Below are 25,470 nucleotides of genomic sequence, written 5' to 3'. Positions count from 1 at the left end.
TCACTGCCAGTGCTTGGCTGGGATAGTTGACCAATTTGTTCTGTCCTCCATCCTCTGTTATGGTACCAGGTGTCCCCGGCAGGCTCCAGTGTACTGCCAGATCATTCCTTTGCATCGGGTATGCCATCCACTGCTCTGTCTAAGCCACTGAGGAGGCCCAGCTCTGACACATACATTCCACGGTCAGACCACGGAACCTGCAATCCTCTCCATGGTTCGGGTTCTGAGTCCAGCAGTTCAGGTGGGGGGGTCCTCAGCAAAACCTCATCTGAGGTGAGCATGATAGTTGGGATGGGGGCAGTTAGGCCAGGCAGGGCTATGACACCTGTTGGCTTGCGTGTAAGTTGGATCGGGGACAAGCCAGGCTGGGCAGACTGTACCTACGGTACATGCATAAGCCAGAGGGGGTAAGAGTTGGTTGGGTTTTGCCACAGCATCAACTGGCAGGTGCTGGCATGGCAGGGAGGGGCGGGGGAAGAAATTCTGTTGCACTCAACTGCAGAACCACCTAAAGAGTTGTTGTAAGATCCAGGAGGGGCAGTGGTCCAGTACGGAAACAGTAGGTACCTCTCTCTTGGGTTGCCACTCCCACTGGTGAGCATAAGAACCAGGACTGGGACAGGAATGGCTAGACAGAGAATGGCACCCTCCAGCAGGTGTGTGGGCTGGATAGGAGGGCTGATTGGGTTGAACTGGGCTTTAATGCCCATTGACATGTAAGAGCTGAATGGGCAGGATCCTCACAGGAATCCTGGGCTGGCACAGTTGCCCCTAGCCACCCCAGTCACCCACGCCACTACTCAGACTTACTTGAACTCCCAGCCTGCTTGTTTTCAAGATAAAACAGTAACACCTGGCCAATTTGTGGGCAAAGCAGAATCCTACAGTGGAGAAAATGCTGGGCTCTGACCAGCAGGACCTTAGGATTTTTGTTGTTGTTGCTTTTTTTTGTTTGTTTTCATTCCCTCTAGGTCTCCCTGGTTTTTCTTTAGATGGCTGAAATTTGCAAGCTCTATTCTTTGCACTCCCATCAGATGTTGCTACGTGGGATTGGGAAGAGACCGGGGCCTGCCTCCCTAGAAGCAGAGTAGCCTATTTTGAGTGGATTTGTACTGTGGACTTGAAGGTTAAAAAAATTTTTTTTTTTTTTGCTAGAGATTTTATGTCTTTGAAAAATGAAAACCCTGGACTAAATGATTCACCTTCAATTTCACGAGCTGTTACTCATTAGTAATAAACCCTACACACCAATGACTAATGCCTCCTCACATAACACCCCCGACCTCCCACAGCCTCTGTCTGGTTCGGTGGGAGCCCCAGGACCCCCCTCTTCCCAGCAGCCTGTTGACTTCTGGAGCTGGGCGCCCAGGAGGAGCAGGCCCTGCTCTGTGTCAGGGAAGGAGCTCCACAGGATGTTGGTAGTGAACTTGGCTAAGAGCATGAGGCCCTCGAGGTCAGGGTCACTCTCGATCACTATTGTAGTTTATAGGCATTTAGTTAGGAGTGTGAACAATCAATTGCCAAGATATTCCCAAAGATAAAAAATAATACCTGAAAGTCGGGGCGGGGGGGGGGGGGGGGGGGGGGGGAAGGGTTGCTGCTCAAGCATAAAAAGAAAGAAGGAAAAGTCAGGAATTTCTGGTTTTAAAATATACCCTTTTGGTGATCCGAGCAGTTAGATTTAATCTGTTTACATTGGATAGTCATAAAAGGAAATGGGGCCAGCTGCAGACCTCCTTACTGTGACAAGAGTAACCTTTTATTATTCCATCAAACTTCAGGAGGAAATAGCTTAAACATCTGCAACTTTTGGACAGAATTCACACACTCAGAAATCTAGCCTGAATGCAACTGCTCAGTGACTTTAGTGCATTCTTAAAGCTGGAGCCAGAGGGTGGGAAGGGAGATGTCAGGCGGAGCCGAGGTGCCAGCACCTCCTGTCCGAACGTGAGCACAGCACCAAAGCACCTGCCTTCACAGGGAACAGCCCCATGGAGGACAAGAAGGAAACTAGGTAGTTCCTCCCAGCATTCTCTTGCTACAGCTCACACCGCACATTGACCTGGGTGCTTTGGTGATGAGAGCAAGCAGTCTGTCCTCACTGCAGAAGAACAGCCGCCTACAGGTAGGGTTGGGACGCCAACCCAGTCTGGTAATGCAGCTTTCTTAGTGTCCCATGGGGCTTTGCTCAGCATAGGACCTATGGGAACTGGTGAAGAGGTGTTTGTTCAAAAGCCATTAGCCATTTCTCTTATCGCTTGGAATCTCCCCATTTTAAATCTACTGAATGAGTCCTTCAGACTTATTCAAAAAGATGTAATTCTTCTAAACCACTTTTCAAAGAACTTTGCATTTTAAAGTAATTAGACTTGTAAATCGCCAGTGTGGCCAGGAGAGGTACACTTACCCATTTCTCATTTTCCCCCAGTGATGACAGCTAACGCCACTGCACAGTGCATTACCAAGGTCAGGCAGTTGGTCCAAACCCCTTGGCTCAGATGTCAGCATCCGTGTCTCTTACACTTTGCTGCCCACCGGGCCACATGGAAGACTGGGCATTTTTAATTTTTAAGTAGCTTAATACCTAGGAGGAAAAGGTATAATAATATTACTGAGAACTCCCAAATATAAGTTATTTTGCAGTATAGCCATTTTAAAGGGCTGAATTAAAACATTGTTGGAGAAGTTCATATAAATGGACATCGGAAGAGCCAAGTACTCCATGAGCATGCTCATTTTGAAAATGCTAATTTTGCTTTTTATGTAAACTTCCATTTGTTACTACCAGAAGTTATACCACCAAAGTGTCAGTATTTTTCTTTTTCAGTGAGAGGAAAAACATTTTGAGTAAAATTAGTATTACTGATCATTATACATACATCAAAAGACATCTGGGTATAGTGACTGTATTTTCCAAATCTAAAATCAGGGTATCCAGTCTTACAGAGTTAGACAAATTAAAGCACATTTTTATACTCATTTGACAAGTCACCTTATTGAAAAGAATAAAATAGTAAGAGAAGAAATATTGCACTGGGAACGTAGAATGGATGAGGGCCACTCGGTGTACCTGTCATAAATTAAGTGCAGAAAGTCCTCCCAGGTATCTGTGCTGAAGAGGAACTTTGGATCCAACAAACTTGCTCTTTGAACCAGTGGGTGTTTTGTTTTGTTTTGTTTTGTTTTGTTTTGTTTTGTTTTGTTTTGTTTTGTTTTCCTAAAAGTCAGAAAGACACAGACAGATACAGAAGATGTTCATGTTCTGGTTGACTCCCCAAATGCTCAGCATGACAGGGACTGAGTCACGCCAAAGCTGGGAGGCAGGATCTCAGTCCGGGTGTCCCCTGTGGCGGCAGGGACCCACAGTGAGTCCTCATGTGCTGCCTCCCAGAGTGCGCATTAGCAGGAAGCTGCCTAGGAAGCAGAGGGGCTGGCCCTCCAACTCAGGAGTCCAATCTGGGGTACAGGTGTTGTGTGGATTCCCATGACTGCCAAACACCCCAAGGAACCAGTCACATGAGTGGCCCTCATATAGGCTAGCATATTGCTGGCTTTTGATAGTGGTTCCTAGATAAGAACAAAATCCCAGTTTGCAGTGATTCTAAGGAAAGACCAGGGTTTTTAGAAACCAAGCCCAAAAAATGTAAACACAGAGCCCCTAGTGGGTGAAAAGGAGAAGGAGCTGAATACAAGATTGTATAAGACATTTCTAAAATGGACTTTTAATGTTTGCTGATCATTACCGTAATGTTTTTAACCATTCCAATGTTGTAACTTTTTAAAGATTTGTTTTATTTTTATTAGAAAGGCAGAGTTACAGAGAGAAGGAGAGACAGAGATGTCTTCCATCTGCTGGCCCACTTCTCAAATGGCTGCAATGGCCAAAGATATGAAGCCAAGAGCTCCTTTCAGATCTCCTACATGGGTGCACAGTCCCAAGGACTTAGGCCATCCTCTACTGTTTTCCCAGGCCACAAGCAGGGAGTTGGCTTGAAAGTAGAGCAGCTGGGACTGAATCTAGTACCTATATGGGATGCTGGTGCTGTTGGCAAGAGAATTCGCTTGTTAAGCTGCCATGCTGCTCCCCTCCCCAACTCACCCCCCCAGTTTCTTTCCAAAGTTACAGAGTAAAGAGTATAGGGGGGAAAAATCTTCCATCTGCTAGTTCACTCCCCAAAAGGTTACAACAGCCAAAATCGGGCCAATTTGAAGCTAGGAGCCAGAAACTTCTTCCTAGTCTCCTATATGGGTATAGGGGTCAATGCCTTGGGCCATCCTCCACTGCCTTCCCAATCCATTAGCAGAGAGTTGAATTAGAGTAGAACCACCAGGACTTGAACCAGTGCCCTTATGGAATGTCAGTACCACATATAGGCAGAGCGTTACCTTGGTATGCCACTGTACTGACCCCAAAAAGGAAATTTTAAGTTAAAAAGTAGTCTTTGGTTCTCCAGAACTTGAGGTATTAAATAGAAGCCAAAGATAGTTGTGGGACATTGATGAGATATTATTTTATGCCAAGGTGCTTGAGCCACTGTAAAAATGAGTAAATGAATGCTGTCAAAACCAAATCATGTACAAGCACTTTAACAGTTATAAATCACTGTATAAACAATGTGCTATTATTCATCATGATTGAAATTGTCTTAAAATTTTACTTATTTTTGAAAGTCAGAGCTGCAGAGGGAGAGAGCTCTTCCATCCTCTGGGTCATTTCCCAGATGGTCACAGTGGCCAGTACTGGGCCGAACTAAAGCCAGGAGCTTCATCTAATCACCCACATTGGTGGCAATGGCCCAAAAACGTGGAACATCTTCTACTGCTTTTCCCAAGCTGTCAACAGGGAACTGAATTGGAAGTGGGGCAAACCAGAACACAGACTGGTGCCCAAATACGATGCCAGCATCACAGACAGTGGCTTAATACACTACCCCACAATGCTGACAATGCTGACCCCAGGATTTAAATGTTGAAAACATCGGAGTTGGATGTTAAATAATTTTTTCAAGGTGAAAATACATATATTATCAGAGTTGCAATAAATCTCTCCCTCTATATTCAAAGCAAGCAAATGACACTGACAAAGCCGGCTGGCTTCAGGTCCCCAGCATGCAGGCTGCACTCCTGCTGCAGTGACATCACAGTTTTAAGTGTTTTTTTTTTTTTCAATTTTGCAAAGATTGCTCAAGTATAGGCTTTCATTTTTATTTTTCTTTGTTTTGTTCTTTGTAGCCAAAGAAGCCCAAACCGCCCGACAATCCATTTCATGGCATTGTTTCCAAGTGCTTCGAGCCTCATCTCTACGTGTACATAGAGTCCCAAGACAAGTGAGTGATGAACATTTCGCTGTTTTTTGTCTGCATTTTCCAGCCCTCCTTTCTTGGCAGGACCTTACAAGGGCACAACTGTTTCCAGAAGCTGAAGGGAGGGACTTGGCATGCCTGCAACGCTCTCTGGAAACCCATTTAGGGTATTTTTATATCTTTTCAATGTGATTTATTGTGTCCATAAATCTCAGAAGCCTGCGTTTGACTCTAATAAGGCCCCATACAGATCCTCACAGTTCCCCCTTCCCCCTTGTCGTGTTGAACCCCAACATATGTCAGCCCATAAAGCTTTACAGTGTTAGGTACTTGATGTTGTAAGAATGTCTAATCTCTGAATGTGTATGTTTTCAAGTATACTTTAACTTTTCACTTGAAATAATTTAGATTTACAAAAACAAGACAAGCAATTCTCACATACTTTTTCCCCCAGAGAAAGTTAACATCTTGTGTAACCACAGTTGCAATCCGGGGACCTTGTAATCATACAGTCAGCTCTGGGACCCTTTTAGCCTGTAGTAATTCTTCATCTCTTTTGTCTCTTTTTAACCCAAGCATTTTGAAGAGTAGCAACCAACTGTTTGGTACAGTGCTCTCCACTTAGGTTTGCCTGCTGGTCCTCCTGCGGTAAACCCAGGTTATGTTTTTGACTAAAATACCATGGATGGGCCCTGTGTCCGACCTGTGCCCAGTTCCTGGCATTAGATTGGTACATCTCACTGCTCCTGGTTTTGAGCCCTTCCTTGAGGTGGCGCTTTCTGGCCAGCATTCTCTGCTCTCAAGTTACTTTTTTTTTTTTTTTTAACCCTGAGTGTCTTGCAGGAGGAGACTCCCCATCTTGCCCACTCCTCTCGGTAGCCCTTGAGGATTCCGTGCTTGTGGCTTCCATGTTTGCCCAGGGTTCATTGTTCTGCCCTCCACGTTTACCCACCGCTGTTCTACTGCTAGGAAGAGTCCCCCCGCCTCACTTGTTTGTTTACCCAAAGGTTAACTTGGGGATTCTTACTTTATTTAATGGATCATTGCTATACACTTTCCACAAACTCACAGGCTCCAAGAGTCTGTACCAAGGGGCTCAAGGCCGCTGTGGTTCTCCACAGCCAGAAGACTGTGTTTGCATCTGTATGTGTTGTTCCTGTGAGGGATTTTGGCCAAGGAAGGAAGCCCCTCCTCATGCCCGCTGTTGTAGTAGCTGTCTGAGGCCTCTCCATGCTTGAGGGCAAATTTGAGAAAAGATTTTTCCTGGAGAGGCTGGTCTGGGCTTTGAAAACACCCTTAAAGGAGAACTAGAAAATGGCTGAGAGGGAGAGCAGCAGCAACTCTGAGGAGATTCTTGGGGAGAGTTCTCTGGGAAAACATTCAAGCCCTAATTTCCCAGTCTGCTTTTTCCTTTATTATTATTTTTTTAATGCTTCTACCACTGGCTAACAAATTCTTGCTTCCAAATATATTTTAGGGGCAAACCATAAGACTGAGAAAATGTTTTGGTGTAGGTGTTTGGCCACTTGGGGTACTCACATCCTGTGTCCAGGTACCTGGGTTTGAATCCCAGCTCTGCTTCCAGAGCCACCTTCTTGCTGATGCATGCCTTGGAAGGCAGCGGGTGATGGCTCCTGAAAGACCTAGATTGAGTTCCCAGCTCCTAACTTCAGTTTGGCCCCACAGGCATTTGAGGAATAAACCAGCAGATAAGCAAACTCTCTCTCTCTCTCTCTCTCTCTCTCTCTCTCTCCCCCTCTCTCTCTCTCTCTCTCTCTCTCTCCCCCCCCTCTCTCTCCCTCTCTCCCTCTCTCTCTCTCTCTCTCTCTTTCTCTCTTCATGTGTATGTATGTGTGTCTTCCTTTCAAAGAAATAAAATAAATCAGTTTGTTTGTTTATTTGAAAGATGAAGTGACAGAGAAAGGGAGAGACAAAGATTTTTTCTGTCTGCTGGTTTACTCCTCAAATAGCCACTATGGCCAGGGCTGAGCCATGCCAAAACTAGAATTCTGCAGCTCATTCAGGTCTCTCACACGAGTGGAAAAACCCTAGGTACTTGAACTATCCTCTACTGCCTTCCCAGACACATTATCAGAGAGCTGCATTGGCTGTGGAACAGCCAGGACTTGAACTGGCACACCAAGATTTGAGGCCCGCATCACAGACAGCAACATAACTCACTGAGCCACAATGCCGCCAAGTTGTATTTTTATGTGAAAGCACACTACAGGGAGAGATCTTCCACCTGCTGATTTAGTCCTCAAATGGCCACTATGGGCAGAGATGAGCTGATGTGAAGCCAGGAGCCAGAGCCCCAAGGACTGGAGCCATCCTGTGCTGCTTTCCCAGGTCATAAGCAGAGAACTGCATTGGAAGAGGAGCAGCCAGGATAAGAACAGGCACCTAGATGAGATGCCAGCACCATAAATGGAAGACCAGCCTAAGACACAACCACACCAGCCCTAAAATGGTTTCTTTTTATTTTCTTTTATTACTTTTTTCAAGATTCATTTATTTTTATTGGAAAGGCAGATTAGAAAGACAGAGATATCTTCCATCTGCTGGTTTACTCCCTAAATGGTTACAACGGCCAGAGATGAGCCAATGTGAAGTGAGGAGCCAGGGGTCATGAGTCTCCTCTGGGTCTTCCTCACAGGTGCAGTGCAGGGTCCCAAAGCTTTGGACCATCTTTTGCTGCTTTCCCAAGCTGTAAGCAGGGAGCTGGACAGGAAATGGAGCAGCTGGAACACAAGCCGGCATTCATATGGGATCTCAGCACTTGCAAAGTGAGGATTTAGCCATTGAACCATTGCACTGGAACCTGTTTCTTTCTATTTAAAAAAAACTGCTTCAAGTGGAATTACTAGATGGAACAGTATCATTATTCATCTACTTGATTTTATAAATTGCATCTATCATTTTAGTTTCCCATTGCAAAATATTTCATATTAAAATCCCAGAAGAGGTGGGCATTTGGCTCAAAAGTTGAAATACCATTTAAGACATCCGCACTCCACCTGAGTGCCTGGGTTGCATCCCCAGCTCCACTCCTCCAATTCCAGTTTCCTGCTGATGCAAACCTTATGGGGCAGCTGGGAGGAGTCAGGTCATTGGGTTTCTGCCAGCTGTGTGGGAGGCCTGGATTGAGTTCCCAGCTCCCAGCTTTCAGCCTAGCCCAGTTCCAGCGGTTCCTGGCATTAGGGAGTGAACCAGCAAATGAGAACTCATTCATTCTCTCTCTCTCTCTCTCTCTCTCTCTCTTTCTCTCTCTCTCTCTCTCTTTCTTTCTCTCACTTACCTGCCTCTCCATTTAAAATACGTACAGATTTTCAGAGTGGACTTTGTAAATAGCTGAAAACAAATCCCCTGAAAAGAAAGCTGCTTTGGGCCCAGCGCGGTGCAGCAGTGGTTAAGGTCCTCACTTTGCATGCCCGGGATCCCATATGGGCGCTGGTTCTGTCCAGGCAGCCCCGCTTCCCATCCAGCTCCCTGCCTGTGGCCTGGGAAAGCAGTCGAGGACAGCCCAAAGCTTTGGGACCCTGCACCCGCGTGGGAGACCCGGAAGAGGCTCCTGGCTTCGGATTGGCATAGCATCGGCTGTTGCGCTCACTTGGGGAGTGATTCACCGGAGGGAAGATCTTCCTCTCTGTCTCTCCTCTCTGTATATCTGCCTTTCCGATAAAAAAATAATAAAAATAAATCTTAAAAAAAAAAAAAAAGAAAGCTGCTTTACTGCTGCTTGCCTTGTGAAAGTCTATTTCCTTCCTCCTCTCACAGTCCACTGGATGCATGTCCAGCACACGGAGCAGTAGCTGCTGGGGCTTTTCCTTCCTGCCTTCTACATTCAGAAATGTCCTCCCACTGACAGTCCAGAAAAAGGATCCGTTATTTGTGCAAGTTAGTAGATTTTAGAGCAGCCTGTCTGGAAGAATGTTACAAACCCCATTCTCTGTTACCAATCCAGATTCTTATTATATGTTTACTTTTTTAATATTCAGTTTATTTATTTGAAAGGCAGAGTTAAAGAGAGAGAAGCAGAGATCTTCCATCCACTAGTTCATTTCCCCCAAATGGCTACAACAATCAGAGCTGTGCCACAGCAGAGCCAAGAACCAGGAGCTTCTTTCAGGTCTCATGTGTGGTAGAGGCCTGAAGACCTCACCATCTTCCATCAATTTGCCCGGCATATTATCAGGGAGCTTGATAAAAAGTGGAGTACCCAGGACTCATAACTGGTGCCCTTATGGCATGCTGGCATTACAGGCAGTGGCTTAACCTGTTGTGCTACTATGCTGGCCCCAGTTCCTAGTTTTAAAAATGCAAGCTGCTGGGTCCAGGTTGCGAAGCATATGCCCAAAATGTCCCCGTCCTTTCCCAAGGCCTCCCTGACCCGGAGAGCTCCTTTCCCACTTTCCACGCACTCTTGACTTGTGCAGAGTGTACTCATTGTTCCGGGAGCCAGGGCCTCCTTCCTCAGGGACTCTCCATTTCTCTCTGAAAAATGCAGTGCTGGCCTCTCAGCCCGCTGCTTGGCCTCACCAGCAGGTTTCCACAGCGGAAGCTACCCAGAGGAGACGAGCGTGGGCTGTACTGTTGCTGCTCCAGAGTAAGCAGCAGAAGCTTGAAGTTCTGTCTCTCAGCTGTCACAGGAGAGGGTCAGACAACCCTTTTGAAGTCATGGATCCTTTTAAGAACCCAATGAAACTCCTCTTTCAAAACAGAGAACGGTCCCGCATGTACTCAAATGGCTTTGAATGTAGGTTCAAGGGACTCCAGGAAACCCTTCTTTCCTTCAGTCAAAGACCTCCGAAGCTGAGGAAAGAGCTCAGATGGTGACAAACTTTGTGCAGATTGCTTGCTGCTGTTTCTGCCCCACTCATTCAAAGATGTGCAGAAGAAGAAAGTCTTAGGCCAGTCACAGGCTCCACATGACAGATACCTGGCACAGCATAGTGGGAACAGCGCGGGTCTGCATGCAAGAATCAAAATCAGAACTTAGCACTTACTAGCCTGGGTCTGCAAGCACAATCCTAAACCTCTGCAGGGTGGCTTAGTTTTTGTTTTTGTTTTTGTTTTGTTCTCTCTTTGATGAAGTTAACAATGCCCACCTCACAGACTTTGTGGTGAGGATGAGAAGAGATGACACAGTGGAACTTGGTACCAGAATGCATGGTACTCAGGAGCTAGACCTGCTGAGTAGCCAGTCAGCCCTGCCCTACATGGGTGGGTGGCCTTATCGTTGTTCTAGCTGTCTACAGGGCCTGGCATGGGTTCATCCTCCCATTTCTCCGGCTTTCTACCAGCCCAGGGAAAGCTGTACCAGCTGAACCCACTAATAGGGTCACTACAGAGCCTGTATGAGGCAGGGGCAGGGATCAGGGAGCTCCAAGAATGGGAAGCTCTTAGGCATCCTTCACCCACGTCTCTCAGTTAACTGCTCACTCTTCCATCTCTTCTCACATACACGTACACAAATGTGTTCTGTTTGTACCATTAGACTACTGAGACTACAGACTAAATGTCCCATTACTCCTTAAAGCTACACTGTGGGCTTGGCGCTTTGGCTCAGTGGCTGTACCTCACTTTGCAAGTGCAAGGATCCCATATACATATTGGTTTGTATTCCTGATGCTCCACTTCCCATCTGGCTGCCTTCTTGTGGCCTGGGAAAACAAGCGAGGGTGGTCCTTGGGACCCTGCACCTGCATAGAAGACCATTCTACTTTAAGAAAAGGCTTGCATTTCTCCATTTCTCTAAAAAGCATGACCTCATGGATTCCTGTCTTACTTAATGGGTTGTCAGCATTACTATCTTTTTAAGTTTTTTTTTTAACTAGAATGCCTTTGTGCCTTACAAAAACATTTCAGTAGTAGTACAATCTCATATGCTCTTCACCTAGTTCCTCCTAATATTAACATCTTACATAGGTAGTTATCAAAACTAGTAGGCTAACATTGGTACACTCCATTTTTTATTAATCTTTAGGCCTTACTAGAATTTGACAGTTTTTCCATTGTTACTCTTTTCCTTGTAAATTATCTATAATAATTCATTCTAATGCTTAAAGTGTCCCATATGTGGCCAATGAGAACCTCTATAAGCTGGCTGTTTATTATTTTTTTTAACATCTGCCTATCATTTTTGTGAGTGCATCTTTATTTTAAGCAGAACAAAATATGCCAGACTTACCTTAATTTTTTGTGACCCTAAGTCTGGAGTCATCTGCTCTTCCAAGGATTCCTTATGACTTTGATGGGAAATGATATTTAGAATGCATGGGAAATGCTGTAGATATTTGCAACACTCAGTTTTGTCTGGAAGTCAGTGCTTCTCGTTGCTGTTAGCTGAGCAAGCTAAGACATGCGTGTATAAACCATACATGTATCTATACATGCATTATCTATGTTTATTTTATATTTGTTATAGATTCAAACCATGAGTTTTCAATTCTAATCCAATACCATAGAGTTTAATTTAGCTTCTTCTTTTGCATGCCAGTGACTCTATAATAAACAGTGAGAAGCTTGGCTCCTACCATCTTTAATAGATCCATTTATTTGCTTCATTTGCCTGTGAAATTGTTTTAATTTATTCATTTATTTGGAAAGTCAGATTTACACAGAGAAGGAGAGACAGAAAATGATCTTCTATCCACTGGTTCACCTCCCAAGTGGTTGAAGTGGCTGGAGCTGTGCTTATCCAAAACCAGAAGCCTCTTCCAGGTATCCCACGTGGGTTCAGGGTCCCAAGGCTTTGGGCTGTCCTCTACTGCTTTCTCAGGCTACAAGCAGGGAGTTGGATGGGAAGTGGAGTAGCTGGGATACAAATCAGTGCCCTTATGGGATCTTGGCACATGCAGGGCGAGGACTTTAGCCACTAGGCCACAGCACTGCGCCCATTACCTATGAATGTTGTAACCAGCCTCCCAGATGTGTTCACATTAGAACTTCATCATCTAGTCCCACTGGCTTCCCAGGAACCCAATGTTGTCCCCAGTTGTAGGGAAGCTGAAGATGTGTGTTTTAGCTTGAGAACATTTGGATGAGCAGCTTTTGTAGCCCTCAGAGATTTTTCCACTGCTGTACCTTGCTCACCTACCTTGCCACCACTTATTTATTTGTTTGTTTATTTATTTATATTCGGAAGGCAGATTTACAGAGAGAAGAAGAGATAGAAAGATCTTCCATCTGTTGGTTCACTTCCCAAATGGCCACAATGACTGGAGCTGAGCCAATCTGAAGCCAGGATCCAGGAACTTCTCTAAGGTCTCCCATATGGGTGCAGGTGCTTAATTCTTTGGAACATGCTCCCCTGCTTTCCCAGGCTATAAGTAGGGAGCTCCTTGCCACCATTCTAACTGCCATCTCCTAGTACCATTGCTACTTTTCTTTCCAATTGGAGTATTGTTTCTATGAGCCGCGGAAAGGAGAGCCGCCATTAGAAATGGCCTTGGTCACGTATGTATGAATAAGCCCAGTTTACAGTGGGATGTTTCTTTCCTCCTCTTGTTCTAGCCTTTCCCTCTCTGTGCATTGGCAGCAGAGCTCCCAGCAGAATGTCCCTGACACCCTGAAACACTGACACAGACATGAAGCTCAAGAAGCAAGGAAAAGAAACCACACGTCCTGATGTATTTCTTCAAGCTGGGGAGAAAGTAAATAGAACTATGATAATATTTATGTGTGTAATGCCTTACAGACTTGAAATCGAAGGATGGTATACTAGTTATAGCTTAGAGTCAGACTGACCTGGGCTGAAGTTCCAATGAATTCTGTGATCTTGAGCAGATAACTTCATACTCTGAACCTTAGTCTCTTCATCTACAAAATGGAGGCAATAATGCCTTCTACTTCTACTCAGGACTGTTGTTAATTTTCATTTACTTGTTTGGGAAGCAAAGGCAGAAACAAAGAGAGTTTTCCATCACTCCCCTAGATGCTTGCAGCAACTAGACCTGGGCATCAGAAGCTCAAACTAGAACTCTTGTTGGTTGTTAGGGATTTAACCATAACTGCTTGAGCCATAACCCACTACTTACCAGGAAGCACATCAGCAAGATGCTGGGACTTGAATCCAGGTACTCCAGTACAAGATGTGGGAACCCCAAGTGGTAGCTTCGCCATGTACCAAACACTCACTTAAGGAACTAGGTCCTAATCCCTGTGGCAACTGGACCAGGACTTGAAGTCTTATAAATTCTTCTTCATTGTGCTTGCCTTGAGGTGTAAGAGCCACCTCCTTGTGATTCCTGTTCTTTTGTCACTCATCCTTTTCTCCAATGGTCCTACACAAACATCTTGCCAAGGTTCAAGTCCATTCGTATTTTATGTTTACAGCCCAACAACCCTTCCACAGAGTGATTTCTCGCTCCGTATTTGATTAGAACATCTTTTCAAAACTCATGAACCTGGACCCAGTGATTTCCTACTAGCTAAAGTAGGGCCCTTACATGTGCCAGGATCCCATAGGGTGCTGGTTCGTATCCCAGGTGCTCCACTTCCCAGCTCCCTGCTTGTGACCTGGGAAAGCAGTCAAGGATGACCTAAAGCCTTGAGACCCTGTGCCGCGTGGGAGACCTGGAAGAAGCTTCTGGATCCTGGCTTTGGATTGGTTTAGCTCCAGCCATTGCAGCCACTTGGGGGGTTGGTGGTGAACCAGTGGATGGAAGGTCTTTTTCTCTCTGTCTTTCCTTCTCTCTGTAAATCTGACTTTCAATAAAAATAAATAAATCTTAAAAAAAAAAAATCTCATGAACTTTACCCGTTGCTATGGAGGTGGCTCTTCCCCTTTTCTGGGGAACATTGCTGACCTTTTCTAGCAGGTGACATCAAAGCCTGCTAATGCACCAAGGGAGAGAAGGTTTCCCTGACTTTGACAATCTCATAATGCCAAAAAAATAACCCAGTAGACGTTCAACAAAATGTAGGTATTTGAGTCCTTTTGAAGTGGGAATTTTCTTTATCTTATCTGTTCCTAGTTGTACAATCTTGCTCATGAGTTGGCTTTGAAACATAAAGAGGGTGAGCCTGTATCCAGCTTCTGGGGGACAGAAGAGTGATGAAAGTAAATTCCCTTCAGATCTCTGGCTCCCGTTTTGGATGGCGCTGTCAGCTTGGAGATTAGAATCTCACAAGAACTTTGCCTTCTGTTCCCTGTTCTTCACCTCCTCACCCCTCCATGCCCAGCCCTTAGAAGCACAGTGTGGAAGTTGATCCACTGAATATGTATGGTGTCAGAATGACAGTTAGCTCCACACACAGCATGAGCAGTGGGCCAGGGGAGCAAAAGTGACTCAGGGAAACTTGTGGCAACATGCCATGAAATGGAAGATTCTACTGTAAAGCAAGCAGCTTTCACCTTTTGTACCAACTTTGGGTTATGAGAGGTGGCTGGCTGTAGTGCTGTCTTAGGAAACATTTTGCGGGCTGATGTGGTGGTGCAGTGTGTTAAGGTACTGCTTATGTCACAGGCATCCCTTATGTGCCAGTTGGAGTTCTGACTTCTCTGCTTCTGATCCAGCTTGCTGCCTATGTGCCTGGGAAAACAACTGAGGATGCCCTAAGTATTTCGGCCCCTTCTTGCACATGTGAAAGATCAGTATGAAGTTATTGGCTCCTGGCTTTGGCCTGGCCCAGAGCTGGCTGTTGGGGTCATGAGGAAGCAAACCAAAAGGTGAAAGAGTCCTTATCTCTCTTTATCCCCTTCCCTCCTTCTCTTTTCCTGTGTGTCCCTCTCACTTCAACTTCTCTCTAATGCTCCTTCTCCCCCCTGCCTCATTCTGTTGTTTTGCCTTTCAAGTAAATGAATAAATCTTTCCCCCTCAAAAAGAAGGATTCTGATAAAGGTCAGTGATAAAGAGCCATTGTGAATTGCATTGCCTCTGGTGAACCCAGGTTAGGAGAAGGTTATATGTTTTTTGCAATATTTGATATCCTTATGTTGTATAATTAAGGTTTAAAAGAATCAACGATCAGGGCCAAGCATTTGGCCCAGTGACCAAAATCTGCTTGTCCCATTTCAGAGTGTCTGGGTTTAATTCCTAACTCCAGCTCCCTGCTCATGCAGACCATGAAAGGCAGCAGTGGTGTTTCATGTCACTGGGTTTCTGCCACCAGAATGGGAAACAGATTGAATTTATGACTCCCCACTTCTACCTCAGCTTAGCCCCTTCCATTGTGGGTACTTGGGGAGTGAAGTACTGATGAGAATATTTGCTTTCTGCTTTTTCTGTCTCTGCTTAATGAATGAATCAGTGAGTTAATAGACTTTTTAAAAAATCAAGTGTCAGTGCATGATAGGTAGTTGAGAGAGAGAATGAATGGGCGTGGGAGGAGTTGTGTATGAGACTTCAGCAGAACCTGAAGGGTGAGATGTGGGGAGAAGGCATGGTGGCCATGGGGTAGAGCGTGGGGTCAGCTGAGGAAGAGTTTGGGGGGTCAGTGGCAACCTCAGGCAAGAAGAGATGGCAAAGTGTAGGGGTGGTGGCCCTGCAGGGTGAAGGAAAGAGCTCCTTCCCTGCCTTCTGTCGCCACAAAGACCCAGCCTAGGCCTGAAGTTGTATGAGGGCAGAGTGGCCACATCTGGATATAATAAACCCTCAATAACAAAAGCCTTGGAGTAAAATGTCAGTTTTCTCCTATCCCTGCTAATTGATGCTGTGTGTGGTTCTTGTCTTTTTCTTCTTGACTATTATATAAATACATTTTAAAAACACAGCTGGATTTCTGTAGCCGTAGACAGAAACCTAAAAAGATGCAAAATGTCAAGAGTGGAGGGGGCCTCTCCTGTTGTTCACACGGCACAGCGGTGCAGAGAACAATTGCTACGGCGTTGCTGGATTCTGAGTAGCAATGACTCAGTATGGCCAAGGCACATTCAGGGATATTTCAGTGGAAAAAGGAGAAAAAATATTCCCTTTGTTACCACTGTGACCTGAGGGCAAATCAGAAGCTGCTCCAACCCTCTGGTCTCCCAGGAATGGTTTTTTTGAATGTTTGATTTTGAAATTTCTGAGAAAAATCTGCATTATAGAAGAAAAGCATTGAATTTTTTGCGTGTTTTTACAGCTTCTCTTTGTCTAGGCATCTCTCTGTCTCGGACACATTTGGGTTTGTGATGTCCCAAGTATTTGCTGACCGTAGAGCAGTTTAAAGCATCAGGCGTAGAGCCAGACTGCTTGGTTTTAAATCCTGACTCCCCCACTTTCATGTGCTTTTTCCTGGGGCAATGGACTTAACTTTTCTGTGCTTAACTTTGTAAAAGTGAGACTAATACCTACACTGTAAACTAATTTATGAAGGATAAATGAAATCCTGTGAAATGGTGTTTGCAAAGCACTGACTTGATGCCTGCTAGAATGTAAGTGTTCAGGAAATGACCACTGCTATCATTTAGGGCTTTCACTAGTGGAATGGCAAGATGGTACTAATCTGGGAGATTCTAGACTCAGCTCTACCACCAAATTGTGTGACAAATATCATAGGTCTTACTCTTCTCTTCTTCCAGAGGGATCAGTAATGATTTCATCTCTTTTGTAGGGATTTGGGTCTCTGTGGTAATAAAATGCCCTGAGAAGTACAAAGCAGCAAACCATTGCCGTGCTTCACTGCCACTCTTATTGCAGGGGTGATGGTGATGAATGTGGATATTGGTGAAATTAGCTCCAACTTCAAGTTTAGAAAGCAATTAGGAAGAATTGCTTGTCAGTAGTTCACGTTTGCCTGCTTGAAGTAAGATGACATTTCGGTTGTTGTTCTTTCTAGAAACCTCGGAGAACTGATAGATCGGTTTGTGACCGATTTCAAAGCCCAGGGACTACCCAAGCCCAACACTGATGAAGGGGGTGCGGTACTCCCCAGCTGTGCTGACCTCTTTGTCTACTATAAGAAGTGCATGGTACAGTGTTCTCAACTCAGTACTGGGGAGCCAATGATTGCCCTGACCACCATTTTCCAGAAGTACCTGCGAGAATATGCCTGGAAAATTCTGTCTGGCAACCTGCCCAAGTAAGTCTTGTCTCTCATGATCTGGGTGGTGAAGTAAGGTTCTAAGTCTGCCTAAATATGGACTCTTCAAGGAAATCCACTCTGAAATTGTTTACTGAACTACTGAGAGGAGGGAAACACTCTGATTGAGCTCCCAAGGGTCTGAAACTATTTCCTCACTAATGACATTCCACAGCTGATCAAGACCATTAGCGGAAATGCCCACATGGGCTGCCAGAATAGATCAAATCTTACCTCAGTGGACTCAAGGGATTCAGCTCCACTAACATTGTACTTGATTGACATGGATTCCACTATAGGTCATGGCCCAAAAAAAAGAAATGGAATGATGGTAGAAGTAACTGTTAATATAGCATCAGCAATTACATTTGCTACTCGCTTGGTGAAGTTGTGCCCTGCAATGCTAGCTAGATGGGAGGCATGAAGATGCTGTACCTTCTTAAGTTCTAAACATAGGTTTGCATCTTGCGTGACATGGCTGTTGTTCAAAGGTGTAGTAGGCTTTGGTGGGGACAGGGGCATTACATAGCACAGATCCTAATAACAGAATGTCCACTGCATCATTCTGCGATTTAGAATGTTGTTGTTACATTGCTTATTGCTTAAAATAAGTGGATGAGTTTACTGAGGCTTTAGACCCAAGCTGATTATACAGTAATTTTGACTATCATGGAAGATGACCTAAAAGTAATGCTTTTGATTCTAGCAGTTATCCAGTCATTAAATTTAATAATTCTGAAATTGGTTTCTGTCATTGACACTAACGTGGGTCATTTGTAGGAGTTGCACATTATTTGGTGGAAAAAGAATAAAATCATTTCCAGATTTGATATGACAGATATATTTTACTGGTAGGAACTCCTTTGACTGTAGTAAAAAAATATACATTTTTTTTAGTTTTAGTGATTTCACAGTAATTATTAAAACAATACAAGTTCATGATAGCTTAGAAAACAAACAAAAGCATGATGAAGAAAATAAAAATCTGTGACCTCACCATCCAAGAAAACTTGTTTAGTTTTTGGCATATATCTTTTCATCTTTAACATACAATGTATGTGATGTGTGTGCTTTCATTTGTTTGTTTGACATAAATGGGGTTACACTGCTTAGGGTAACCCCATTTATGTGTATACCCCACTTGCTGCTTTCCATTAACATCATCCTGCAAGCCTTTCCCCACGTGTCTCAGTTTCCCAGCCGACAGCAGTGTCCTCTGATGGGATTTTGTTAATTAAGAGGCTATCCGCAGAAAAGGGGGCAAGGAGAAAGAAACCCACAAAGGGTTTCAAAGCATCTCAATGCTAATGGGTGATGGTGACCACCTCAGAGGACTCTTGGGAGCCGAGGCTGAGCACGAGAGGCTGCCCCAGAGAACATGTAGTCATGGCGACATGAGACACTGCTTTCCTGAGTAAATCAGGGCTTTGGGAAGAATAATGTCTCAGCATTCACTCATGCACAAGCCTGGCACACAGCTTCCAACATAGGATTTTTCTCACTGGTGCAAGTTAGGGGACCATCTCTGAGCTGTCTGATCCCAGATGAGTCCTACAAAGCAAAAATGCCATGCTAAAGTGGCCCCTCTGTGATCATCAGAGCATCTGGTCAGGGTGACTAATGACTGGCTGACACTTGGAATCCCCTCTCCCTTTTTGGTAAGAGAATCCTAACAGATGACAGCCAAGGTAAGGTCAGTCAGAAAAGGACTCATTGTCTGGTGGATTTGTGGGAGCCATGTCCAGCCTTTCCTCCCACCTCTTCATTGTCTTCACGTGTGCAGTTTCCGCTTCAGCCAGCCTGACCAGTTCCTGTTCCCTCTCCTCAGAACCACAACCAGCAGCGGAGGGCTGACCATCAGCAGCCTCCTCAAGGAAAAGGAGGGGTCGGAAGTAGCCAAGTTCACTGTCGAGGAACTCTGCCTCATCTGCAGCATCCTGAGCACAGCAGAGTACTGTCTGGCCACCACCCAGCAGGTGAGCCATCCTGGCTGCTCATACACCACCTCCTTTTCCTGAACTTTCTGGGGCCACACTGCCCAGTCAGGAAGTCCATACCCTAACAAGGCCACATACAGCTTTGGGCAGACCCTGTGGCCTTCCACAGAGGAAAACTCACTGAACATCCAGAAGCCTACCCAGGCAACCAGCTTACAGAAGGGTCCTTGTTCAAAGGAGATTAGGCAAGGAAGTCTTACTGGTCTCCTCCCCAGAGCTGCATAAGCCACTTGAGCATGTCTCTTGAGAGTGGGTCAGTGGTGCCTCCTCCCCTAAGAGGAAAGCAAAGGGCATACTTTGTGGCACTAGGACCCAGGCTCTGGTGGTGAGAAGTCAGGAGCTGTTCTTCCATCCTCAGAAGTGTTACTAAGCTAAGCAGAAAAACCCTGTGGGCTCTTTTGGGGATGCTGACTGTCTTATTTGGGATGCTGACGTTCAGGAACTATGAAACAGGAAAGGGTGATGCCTCTGCTGGAGTGCCCAAATGGCAGTAGTTCAACACACTGATGTAGCCGAAAGAAAATCCAGAGTAACTTTTCCATGCAGCTATTCCTTTTCACATTGGCCTCAGGGAGACCTGGAGGAACTTCCTGGCTTTGACTCAGCTGAGTTCTAGCACTGTGGTCATTTGGGAAGTGAACCAACAGATAGAGTATCTTTATCTCTTTCCTCCTCTCTATAAGTAAATCTGCCTTTTCAATAAAAATAAAAAATCTTTTTTTTAAAAAAAAGCATAGTACAAACAAATAATCAAAATAATCACTTTTAATCCCAGGACCCTCAAGTAATTAGATTAGCAATTTGAGGTATTTCTTTTGATTATTTTTCCTTGAAAGAATCATTTATTTTTATTAGAAAGACAGATTTATAGAGAGAAAGATCTTCTACCCATTGGTTCACCTCCCAGTTGGCTACAGCGGTTGGAGCTGAGCTGGTCTGAAGCTGTGAGACAGAAGCCTGCTCCAGGGCTCCTGTGGGTGTAGAATCCCAAGGCTTTGGACCATTGCCCATTGCTTCCCCAATCCATAAACAGGGAGCTGGATGGGAAGTGGAACAACTGGGACATGAACTGGTGCCCATATGGGATCCTGGTGCTCATAGGCTGAGAATGAGCCAATTGAGCCATCATGCCAGCCTCTTTCAATACTTTTTCCTAAACATAATTTTATATGTTATAGCCTAAACTCAATTTTGCTTTCTCTCATTGTTGTTGGTACCTTGGCATTGATGTTTCTTCTGTTGTTAAAATGTCTTTATTATTGTCCTTATTTGTAGCTACGTAACCTTCCATGAAGGGACTATGTTGTGTTACTTAACACTGTTCCTGATCATTGTTTTTTCTCAAATTTTTGCTTTACTAAATACATTTACAAATAAGATCTTTTGAATATAGATATTTTGAACATGTTAAATATGTTACATTGCCTATATAGAGCAGACTTTTAAAATTCTAGAAATATGAGCAGAGCAGAAACTGGTTTTGATGACTTATAGGTGACATTTTTATTTAATAAAAAGTTTTTCCTTATTATGAAAGTAAATGCATTCTTACATCTAGATTATTATCTCACCATTTTTCGCTAAAAGGAACCAGGATTCCTAGAGAAACTGCCAGTTCCAGTTCTGAGCGGGAAATGTTCAGGATGAACCTGAAATGTCACCCAAAAGGAGGGGAAGTATCACAGACTATTAGTGTGTTATCTCAAAAGGACTCAAGAGCTGCCATTGCTTGAAATCTCTCTCAAAATATATCCGCGTCCTCACCTCTGGTCCATATTTGATAAATGTGACCCTATTTAAGAAAACATGGCATTTGCAAATGTAAAGAAATATCTCAAGATGACATAATTCTGGATTTAGGATAGACCCTAATCCAGTGGGTGATGTCATTAAAAATGAGGGAGAGGGCCCAGCGCAGTGGCCAGCAGCTAAAGGTCCTCACCTTGCACGCATCGTGATCCCATATGGGCGCCGATTCTAATCCAGCTCCCTGCTTGTGGCCTGGGAAAGCAGTCAACGATGGCCCAAAGCCTTGGAACCCTGCACCCACATGGGAGACCTGGAAGAAGTTCCTGGCTCCTGGCTTCAGATTGGCTCTGCTCCAGCCATTGTTGTCACTTGGGAAGTGAATCATCTGACGAAAGAGCTTCCTCTGTGTCTCTCCTCCTCTCTGTATATCTGACTTACATAAAATAAATAAATAAATAAAAATGAGAGAGAGATGGAGCACACAAAGGAAGGCCGAGTGAAGACACTGTGAGGGTGGCGGGGTCCAAATACTTGGTTCAGCTTCCATGGCTCTCCCAGGCCATGGCCGAGGAGGTGAATCGGGAAGTGGAACAGCTGCCCATATGGAGTGCAGGCTTCACAGGCATCCACTTTACCCCCTGTGCCACAACACGGGCCCCTGTTGTATCTTTTTAAATAAAAATGAGCCCCAGCCCTGCATATCTTCCTGCAACAAAATCACTTCGTTTTGTTTTTACCTAAACTGTGAACGCTTTTCCTTGTCGGTATTACTCCAGCCTTCTCTTTCTTTATTAAGCAGTTTTGTAAGCAGGTGACATGGTTGGTGTTAATGAACAAGGATGGGCAGAGTAGTCAAGTTCCTTTGTTTCATGAAAGAATTAAGCAAGCCAGGTCATGAATAAGTAACCTAAGGTGGATTACAGAGTTAATAGGTGTTGCTATGTAAGAGGAAGGGGTTTGTTTTCTGAAGAAGTGTGGTCAAGGGGGCGGAAACCTCTGTTAGGAGCTGACACCAAGGTAGAGAAGACCACCACCACTTGAGGACTAGAGGGTCTGGGAAGTGCAGGCGAGGCAAGGCAACAGGGCTGCTAAGCCGGGTGAGCATTTCTGAGGGAGGTGGTAGGAAGTGTGCAGCCCAGAGGCATTGAAGAGAGGGGCCTGGTGGTCTCCTAGGAACTGAAGAGGCCTGTGTGACTGAAGCCTGGCCCCAGCACTATTTCATTAAAATGCATTTCTAGATGTCAAAATGCCTGTTTGAAGAGTGAGTGTATTTAAATTTTTGGCTTTTTTACTAAAAAGATTACATTGATTTATGTATCCCTTAAGAGCATGTTAAAATTTAAGATAAAATGTTTGTTATTTTTAGAGTTTGTCTAAGATTTAGAAGTGCTAGGTCAACCAGTTCACAGGGATGATTTCGGATATTCACAGTTTCTGGTCAATTATATTTTTCTTGGAGACTCTGGGGAGCATGTTGGCTGTTTCTGTCCTAGCAGACTCTAGGCTAATGAGGACAGGAACCATATTTCTTCTGTTTCTCCGTTATCTCCAACATGTAGTAACTAGGTGATTCCCTCATACTATCGCTCACTGAGGACAAGTCTGTAGTTTATGGATCAGCGAATATCTTAAAATCTGGATCATTTCAGAATTAATGCTAGAATTAATGCTAGCTAGTGTGGGGGTCATTGTAAACTAGTATGACACAGCTCTCAGAGATGCAGATTGTGGAAGCAGTTCGATTCCTGGCCCTCACTTGGTGTCTTAAGTGGGCAGCTTCCCCCCTTCCCCATGTACCAAATGGGGATAAAAATAGAATCTTCCTCCTAGAGTTGTGGAAATCACGTGAGTAAATAAGGAATGGTTGGGCCAAGCGTGTAGCCTAGTGGTTAAAGTCCTCATCTTGCATGTGCTGGGATCCCATATGGGTGCTGGCTCTAATCCCAGTGGCCCCACTTCCCATCTGGCTCCCTGCTTGTGGCCTGGGAAAGCAGTCAAGGAAAGCCTTGGGACTCTGCACCCACATGGGAGACCCCAAAGAAGCTCCAGGCTCCTGGCTTCAGATTGGCTCAGCTCTGGCCATTGTGGCTGCCTGGGGAGTGAACCAACAGATGGAAGATCTTCCTCTCTGTATCTCCTCCTCTCTGTATATCTGATTTTCCAATAAAAATAAAATAAATCTTTAAAAAAATGAAAGGTCTAGAATCAAACCTGCTTGTCAAACTCAGTGTTAACAGTTATGATGATTATTTTATTTCTTTCAGTAATCATTAAACATGTTTCTCTCTCATCTCCCAACAGCTAGAAGAAAAACTCAAAGAAAAAGTTGATGTAAGTCTGACCGAGCGAATCAACCTGACTGGAGAGATGGACACATTCAGCACGTAGGTATCTTGCACTTGACTGCCGTGACTTGCGCTCTGTGCTCGAGGGCGTAGTGCGGCTCAAGCTGCTGACTCTAGTCTCTGTAAAGCGGCTTGTTCTGCACCAACCACTGAGAACCAGCTTCAGGAGTGCTGCGGCTGCCCCCCTCACTCTGCCTGCCCACGTACAGTCGTCTGTACTTCCCTGCACTACCATTGAGAACAATCAGGACAAATCCCCCCATGGCCGTCCCTGTGGAAAGTCAGGGTCCAGGTCCCCACTGGACCCCCAGCCTGTACCCACAGAGGGCCATGTGCATCCTCCAGGCTGTTGTGTGTGCATGCACATGTCTAAGAAGGTCACACAGTGACACCACCCCAGTGTTTCTTTCCACGGTGCTGTATCTTTGCTGAGGTCAGTTCTGCTGCTGCCATTAAACAAGACTGGACCCAAGCCTTTGCTTTTACATCAACTACTTCATTTAAGAAACATAAAAATTCTTGGTTCACTTCTTCCTGCTTTCTTACTTTTTCTCTTTTTTTCTGACATAAACAGATACCTTAAAGGAGACTGTAGAGAGATTTTTGAAGTTACAGTCAAAGAGGTTGGCATGGAAAACTTGATTCCTGAACCCGGTCATGACGTGCAGCTAGAAGCCAGGCTGCTTTCCCAGTGCTGTTAGTCAAAGCATTTTCATGATGAAGTGATGTGTCTCACTTTTACACTTGAAGGAGCTGCATCAGTCATGAGATAATCATTTTTTCCCCAGTGGTGACTACACTCCTCTGTTTGGTTTGCAGTGTCATCTCCAGCAGCATTCAGCTGCTGGTTCAGGACCTTGATGCTGCTTGTGATCCTGCCCTGACTGCCATGAGCAAGGTAAGGTCTCAGGAAAGGACTCCAGGCCAGACCCTCAGGCACCTCCCTCCCCCACGCTGTTCAGCTGAAAGGAGAATGGAAAGACCCTGGAGAGTTCCCTGAGGGACTCAGCTCTTTCTCATACTTTTGTCAGTTACTTGTCCCTCCTTGAGGGTATATGTCTTTAGGGAGTCTGCAGGAGATGTTGTCTTTGATTAAAATCTGACACAGGCTCAAAACCTTCTCGTGGTCACTCCTGACTCATTTATTTTTGCCGACTGAGAGGTTTTTCTAACTCTGAGCATTGGCGCCAGTGCAGAATGACTTGCTAATTGTCAGCCCTGGCTTTCTATCGCCACAGCCCGTGGGCCTTCGCCCTCAGCACCCCTCCTTTGGCAGCAGTGACCCCGTGCTACCTCAGTTGCTGTTTTTTGGCTTCCGCCTCCTGTGCTTTTCCTTCCTCTCAGAAGAATGTTAATTATTTAAGTGCATGGATCAAATCTTGACACCACCCTCTTATTGTTTTGAATATAGAAGATTCCCATGTGTGTTAAAGTTGGAAATAGCCAATTATTTATTGCTTTCTAAGCCAGAACAACATGAAACTTCCTTATAGCCAGTACGCCAAATGCTCCTAATGTTCGTAAGCTTTTAAAAGAACACAGCCGTCTACGGCCATACCACCCTGAACACGCCTGATCTCTTTTAAAAGAACACAGCCATTTTTGCTCATTTGCATATTACCTGCAGCTGCTTTTGTGCCACAGTGGTGGAGCTGAACAATAACAGGGAGACCATATCACTCACAAAACCTAAAATGTTTGCCGTCTGTTCCTTTATGGAAAATGCCTGCCAGGGCCAACTCCAGAGTCAGAAACTTCTGTGACATTCATGCACGTTCTGGAGAAGGGACCATTTTGAGGCATACAGGCCAGCAACACAGGGCAATGCAAAGAAACTTGACTTTGAGTCAGACAAATTAACTCTTGCAGTGTTTCCTTTGTGGATGTCGACCTAATGACTTAACCTGAATAGGCCCAGGCTCTCTCCTCTGGGGGTGACTTTTGTGGCTATCCGCCTCCCAAAATTGTTGTGAGGACAGAACTTGCATAGAACAGCTGATCTGGTGCCAGTCCTGTAGTAAGTGCTCAAGAAATATCACTTGTCTTTTCCTCTTGTCAGGAGGAGTGGCC

At 44.9% G+C, this 25,470-nt stretch overlaps 1 protein-coding gene across 3 annotated transcripts in view; it reads left to right on the top strand.

Annotated features, from left to right (window-relative positions):
* VPS53 (VPS53 subunit of GARP complex) overlaps positions 1–25,470 on the top strand; it is a 136,107-nt gene that overhangs the window by 78,780 nt on the left and 31,857 nt on the right. For all 3 annotated transcript variants that reach the window (XM_041000211.1, XM_041000210.1, XM_041000212.1), the window contains 5 exons: positions 5,233–5,327; positions 17,067–17,309; positions 19,138–19,285; positions 23,357–23,439; positions 24,220–24,298. In XM_041000211.1, the coding sequence (XP_040856145.1) occupies positions 5,233–5,327; positions 17,067–17,309; positions 19,138–19,285; positions 23,357–23,439; positions 24,220–24,298 (648 nt within the window). The remainder of the gene's footprint in view (positions 1–5,232; positions 5,328–17,066; positions 17,310–19,137; positions 19,286–23,356; positions 23,440–24,219; positions 24,299–25,470) is intronic.

Source organism: Ochotona curzoniae, unplaced genomic scaffold (genome assembly GCF_017591425.1).
Source record: "Ochotona curzoniae isolate NIBS_2020 unplaced genomic scaffold, NIBS_Ocur_1.0 scaffold_2453, whole genome shotgun sequence".
Classification (NCBI taxonomy): Eukaryota; Metazoa; Chordata; class Mammalia; order Lagomorpha; family Ochotonidae; genus Ochotona; species Ochotona curzoniae.
Note: the sequence above shows the minus strand (reverse complement) of the source record. Positions and strands in the feature narration are given on the sequence as shown.